The sequence below is a fragment of the Emys orbicularis genome, chromosome 12 (genome assembly GCF_028017835.1).
Source record: "Emys orbicularis isolate rEmyOrb1 chromosome 12, rEmyOrb1.hap1, whole genome shotgun sequence".
Taxonomy (NCBI): domain Eukaryota; kingdom Metazoa; phylum Chordata; order Testudines; family Emydidae; genus Emys; species Emys orbicularis.
In genome coordinates, this window is record NC_088694.1 from 51659001 (window position 1) to 51665134 (window position 6134).

Below are 6134 nucleotides of genomic sequence, written 5' to 3' on the forward strand. Positions count from 1 at the left end.
AAGTAACATTACAATGCTCTAATTGACCTCAGGAAACATCCCATAATCCCCTTAACTGAAGTGGCCTCTCTTGTCTTTGTTGTGAACTCGGGACGCGGAAGTGCCCTTTCAAAGCTCCGTTTTGGAGTGCCGTCTGCTTATCTGCTCCGAGAAAAAAACAAACAGCTAATGTTTGCTTTGAGTGAGAGAGAGGTGTGTGGGGGGGGTCTGAACTTACAAGACAGCATGCTGACACACTCTCAGCACCCCAAAACACACTCTCTCTCCCCCCACACTCCCTGTCACACTCCACCTCCCCCCATTTGAAAAGCACTTTGCAGCCACTGTTAGGATAGCTGCCCATAATGCACTGCTCCCAATGCAGCTGCAAATGTGGCTCTCAGTGTGGACACTCTGGAGCACTTTCCCTAGTGTTTCTCTGAAGGCTGGTTTAACTTAAAGCGCTCTACAGCTGCAAGTGTAGCCAAGCCCTTAGTCACCTGACTGTCCCCAATACCCTGAGTACCAGCGCTGGGCTGAGTGATGTCATCAAGGGCTGAGGGGTGGGGTCTTTTATCTCCATGGTGACTCTGTGACATTGTGGAACTTTATTGTGGGTTGCGATGTGGGCATTGTAGGGATAAAGGGATAAAGGCTTGTGAAGGGCAGAGACGCCAAGGTGAGGGGCCCCCAGGGCCGGCTCTAGGCACCAGTGCCCCAGGCACTTTTCCAGCGCTTGGGGGGGGCCGACATCTTTTTTTTTTCTTCTGGCAGCAAAAAACCTAGAACCGGCCCTGGGGGCCCCACATCTGTTATAATGAACTAATCACCTTCTGTTCCATTAATGCGCTAACCGTCCCAGTTTGCGGAAAGGGCCAGAGCCTCCCTGGTGTAAATCTGGAGTAACTCGAGTCTAGCGGAAGCCGTTGTGGTCACTTTACACTACCGGAGGATTTGGATGCAGGAGCAATTTGCTGCATTGCTGGGTCTGATGCAAACCCCAATGCGCTTGTCCCCTTTACACTGACAGACGCTGTCCTGTGAGTCGGACACAGAAACGGGTCCCAGGAGAGCCAACATGCCAGGTCTGCGAGGGGAGAGCGACTCAGAACAGGACTCACTCCGGATTGGAGTTCACAGATGAAGCGAGGGATCTCTGCACCCAGCGGGGCTCTGGGCAGGAAGGGGAGACACATTGCCCGGGAACGGAAGGGTTAAAACTGATGGGAGGTTTGTGTTACATTCACCCAGTTGCGGGGTCTCCTGTCCAAGCCCGAAGCAGTGTGTGTGTCACTGCTGCCCCTGCGCGGCTGCTGGGAGAAGGGCGAATCCGCAGCCTGGGTTTTTGTATGATCACAAACTGGTTTCATTTCACTGTGTCTCCGGCCACACAGTAATAGCGGGCGGTGTCCTCGGGCTTCAGGCCGGTCATTTGCAGATGCAGCTCACTCTTGGAATTATCCCTGGAGATGGTGAATCGCCCTTTCACTGAATCAAGGTAGTATACAGTATCCCCATCGGTGTTTATAGTACCGAGACATTCAAATCCCTTCACGGGAGTCTGACGGACCCAGCTCATAGCGTAGCTGCTGAAGGTGAACCCGGAGGCTTTGCAGGAGAGGCGGAGAGAGTCTCCGGGCTTTTTCACATCCCTCCGGACTCCACCAGCTGCACCTGGGACTGGACACCTGGGAATAAAGAGACGATAGAAATATTAATATCAAAATAGCAAATATACTATTTGTCTGCCTCTCCAGTGCATTTAGGTTAGAAAATACCTTCCAAAGCTGCTACAATGAGAACTAAATGGAGCCAAAGTATCATTGTCCCTGGTGTCGGAGGGGAAAGTTCTCTGGTGGGTTGGCTGGTAGCTGCACAGACCCAGGGGGCTGCGGATTGTCTCTCCTGGTGCAGCCTGGGCAGAGAGAGGGACAGATTTAAACAGGAAACTCACTCTCGTTTGCATATCACGCTCCTTATAAGGGACACACATTTTGATGTGATTTGTCACTTGCAGTAGGGCTCAGAGGGAGGCTGTCAGATTATCGCAGCCCGTGAGTAAGTGCAGCGCTGGGCACAGCGCGATGGGATGCTCAGTACACTTTAGATAAGGGGAAAACAAACAGACGCCTCGAAAGGGCTCAATTCCCGTGACTGAAGCTTAGGGCCCGATTTCAATCACTTTGCTCGGTGGTGGGAGACTGGGAGATCCTGGTAGGAGGTTGCCACACAACAAGGAAATTGTTTGTTTGTCACTGCTGCCCCCACGCGTGAATGGGAGAAGGGCTGGGTTTATGGCTTGGGTTTATGGCTCACCGCTGTGCCTCTGTCCTCACACAGGCGGTGCCTCTGGTCGCTCCCCGGCCATGTGTAGTTAGCAGCTGGAGCTGTCCCTGGAGGGTGTGAATCGCCCCTGGAGGGTGGGGGAGGAGCAGGCTGTGACTGAAGGTTTGTGGTAGCTCAGCAGCCGCCCCAACCCCCTTCCCGGTTCCCGTGGGACCCCCGGTCCTTGGGATTAAACCCGGTCCCGGCGCATTTCAGGGGGTGGAGTCTCCGGGCTGCTGCCCATCGGGACCCGGCTGAGTCAGAACAACCTGCGACCTGGCCCCTGTGGGAGGGGTGAGAAGAGGGAACCGGCCACAACAAACACATCCCCCTCCGTTAAAAGGAGACCAGGTACAAACCGCAGGCCGAAGACAGTCGGCAAGGAGGAGGTCGATGGCGGCTAGAGACCCCATGGCAGCGGGGCGAGGGGATTAGCTGGTTGGGAAGAGTTGCGGGGACTCAGCCGGATCTGGGTCCCTGCGGAGTCACGGTGAGTAGCTGGGTCTGGAAGTGGCTCCCAGCTTTGCATATCGCAGGCTGAACGGGACAGACTGCATACGGATAGAGCGTGACGGAGCCCTGGGGTTAGCGCGGGGCAGGGCAACCCTTGGCTCGTGGGGGGCGGGGGGGCTCTGCACTAAAGGAGGGGAGCTGGGGTGACAGTGGTTAAAGATGCATTTATTAAACACCAGTCGCTCCACACCTCAAACCAGGGACAGTGTTGCGGGAATTGGGGAATGGGACACAAGGCCGAATCCGACGGGGGGAGGTTTGATGAACATTGGTAGGCTCTGGAGAGGTTGAGGGGACACTGTGGACGGGACACTTTTCTGACATTTTGGGGTCATGGTGAGGGAAGTGCCATTGCATGGCTACTGAACAGACTCTAACACCGCCTTGTGCCAGCATTTCTGCAGCTGTATTTAGAACATTCCCCTGATTCTCTAGGAATTCCTTTTCCCCTCACTCGCCAGTTCAGTTTCCACCCTGGTAGCTATCTGCACACGAGCTCCCTGTGCGGTTTCCCCTTAGTTCTCTGTGTAAGGGCTGCCCCCTCCTGATCAATGCGATCCATGGGCCTTCAGGCGGCTGGTTTTTGTATGAAGCGTAATAGGTTTCCCCTCGCTGTGTCTCTCGCCCAGTAATACACGGCGGTGTCCTCGGCTTTCAGGCTGGTCATTTGCAAATAGAAACTGGAGCTGTCCTTGGAGGCTGTGAATCGCCCCTGGATTGTTGGGGAGTAGCTGTTGTCAGACGGAGAATAATAGTAAATCAGCCACTCCAGCCCCTTCCCGGGGGCCTGCCGGATTCAATGCATGTTGCCCATACTGCTAACCCCACTAACTGCACATTGCAGCCTATGGGACTCTCAGGCTTTTTCACCGCTGTCCCCGACTGGGTCAGAACCACCTGCGAGCGGGCCCCTGGCAGGGGGAAAGAAAAACGGGAAAGTGGACATTAAATTCATGATATTGGACAAAATAATGGGCAATGGGGAGAAAGAGCAAACCCAAACCCAACTCACAGGAAAGCGCGGCCAGTGCAAGGACCAGCTGTACCAGGGGAAACACAGCCATGGAGCGGTTCGGGAGCCGAGCTCAGGTGGGTCTGATCCGAACTGTGGTCCCCGAGACAGAGATCCGGGACTTTGTGAGCGCGGAAAGTCTGCGGGGGGTTTAAATAGGACCAGAGAGGTCTCCACTTTGCCTATCGCTGGCAGGAGGGTCTGCCACAGGCTAAATACGGGATCCACCCCCTGAGAGAGCTCAGGAGAGTCATTGCCCTGGGGGTGAAGGGGGAGCCTGTGTTACGGTATAGAGGGGCGGGGAGATGTTGGTACTTTTGGTGTCTCTATGAGGTGCGAGTGGCTCTGGGGCTTCAGAACTCCCAGCCTAGTGCCTTTCATTCTCTCCCGGGGAGCAGATACTACTGTGGAAGGCAGAGGTGCTGCAACTAGGGGTGCGGGGGGGAGGGAGCAACCACAACCCCTGGCTTGAAGCGGTTTCCACCATATCCAGGGTTACCGTTTGGTTCAATATCAGGGGGTAGCCGTGTTAGTCTGTATCCACAAAAACAACAAGGTGCCACCGGACTCCTTGTTTTCGTTCGGTTCAATGGATCTCAGCACCCCCACTATACACATTGTCCCAGCACCCCTGGTAAAGGGGATGTTTATAAATTCCTAACTGTATAGATGGAGCCTCTTCGTATGAAAGACTCAGATTTTCAAAGGAACATAAGGGGGTTAGGCACCTAATTGCCATTACATAAATAGCTCCCATGTGTTTACTGGAGTGTTTAACTGTTTGAATAAAAGGTCAAGATCGTCAGCTGCTGTAAATAGGGGTATCTGTATTGAATCCAGTGGAGCTGTGATCACTGATTCCAGTTGTGGATCTGCTCGCACCATGTATGTCTTTCTTAAGACCACAACAACCAAAGCTGTGTGAAATCAGAGGCAAGAGTTTCATTGGTTCCAAGGGCTGTAGATCAGCCCCATCACCCATTTCGGTTCTCTGAGGTGACAGCCCCTGTCCAGTGAGTCTGAGATAATAATGTCTAGGAGAGTGAACGTTCTCCTCCTACCAGGGGAGAGTGGCTCTTACAACAGGAATCCCAGCTGAGCAGGGTTTATGGGGGAATCTGATGGTCTCTGCAATGCAGGCCCCAGTGCGGCTAAGTGCAACAAGGGGTGACATTGCCAGGGAACTACATCAGAACCCCCATCCCCCGATACACACACACACAAACTGTTTGTTTTGAACGCACGAGGTTCGCTCTCCTGCCTGTGCCACAGGCTGCATGATTTGTGGAACTGATGCCCCCATGCGGCGCATGGGAGAAGGGACAATCTTCAGCCTGGGTTTCTGTGTTAGCAGCAAATATCTCGTTTCACTGTATCTCTCGCACAGTAATACCGGGCCGGGGCCTAGGGCTTCAGGTCGGTCATTTGCAGATACAGCAGGTTGTTGGGATTATCCCTGGAGATGCTGAATCGACCTTTAACAGAGTCGGAGTAGTTTATAGTACTGCCATCCCTTGCTAATTTCTGAGACCCACTCCAGCCCCTTCTCAGGTGTCTGGCCGACCCACTCCATTCAGTAGTCGCTGAAGGTGAACCCGGAGGCTTTGCAGGAGAGGCAGAGAGAGTCTCCGGGCTTTTTCACATCCCTCCGGACTCCACCAGCTGCACCTGGGACCGGACACCTGGGAATAACAATTAATTATGGGGAACAGGAGTACCTCGGGCAATAACACAATAATGCCCCACCTCCCCAATACATCCAACACATGGAAAGGGAGAATGCACCTTCCAGAGGTGCTGCAATGAGAACAAGGTGCAACCAAAGCCTCATTTTCCCAGGGGTTGGCGGGGAAAGTTCTCAGGGGACTGGCTGGTAACTGCACAGACCCAGGGGGCTGGGGATTGTCTCTCCGGGTGCAGCCTGGGCAGAAAGAGGCTCAGATTTAAACAGGAAACTCTCACCCTCATTTGCATATCCCCCTACTTATAAGAGTGACCCAGCATTTCTTAAGAGAAAACGCGGCACTTTGTCTCTGTGGTACCAGCCTTGTCTCAGTCGGAGCTTCCTACTTGAAGATAAGGAGACCAACTGGTATCTTCTTTATCCCTTCTCTAGCTCCCACACCTAACCGTGACCCTGGGGATAAACTCCACTTTATATGTCTTAACCGGAAAACTACATGAATAACTTACTTAGAGCACGGAATCCTGACTTTACCCAGGATGCAATGCTAACCCTGAATGTAAATTCTAATCTGACTTTTAATATTGGCCCTCACCCTTCACCCCTACCTTGTAACTAACA

General features: G+C 53.3%; 1 gene segment (V, D, J or C); it reads right to left on the reverse strand.

Annotated features, from left to right (window-relative positions):
- Positions 1-1345: 1345 nt before the first annotated feature.
- On the reverse strand, positions 1346-3881 carry LOC135886386 (Ig heavy chain V region 914-like). The segment is given in 3 exon segments: positions 1346-1667; positions 3650-3728; positions 3830-3881. Coding segments are annotated over 3 exon segments (453 nt in total).
- Between the last annotated feature and the right edge of the window lie 2253 nt (positions 3882-6134).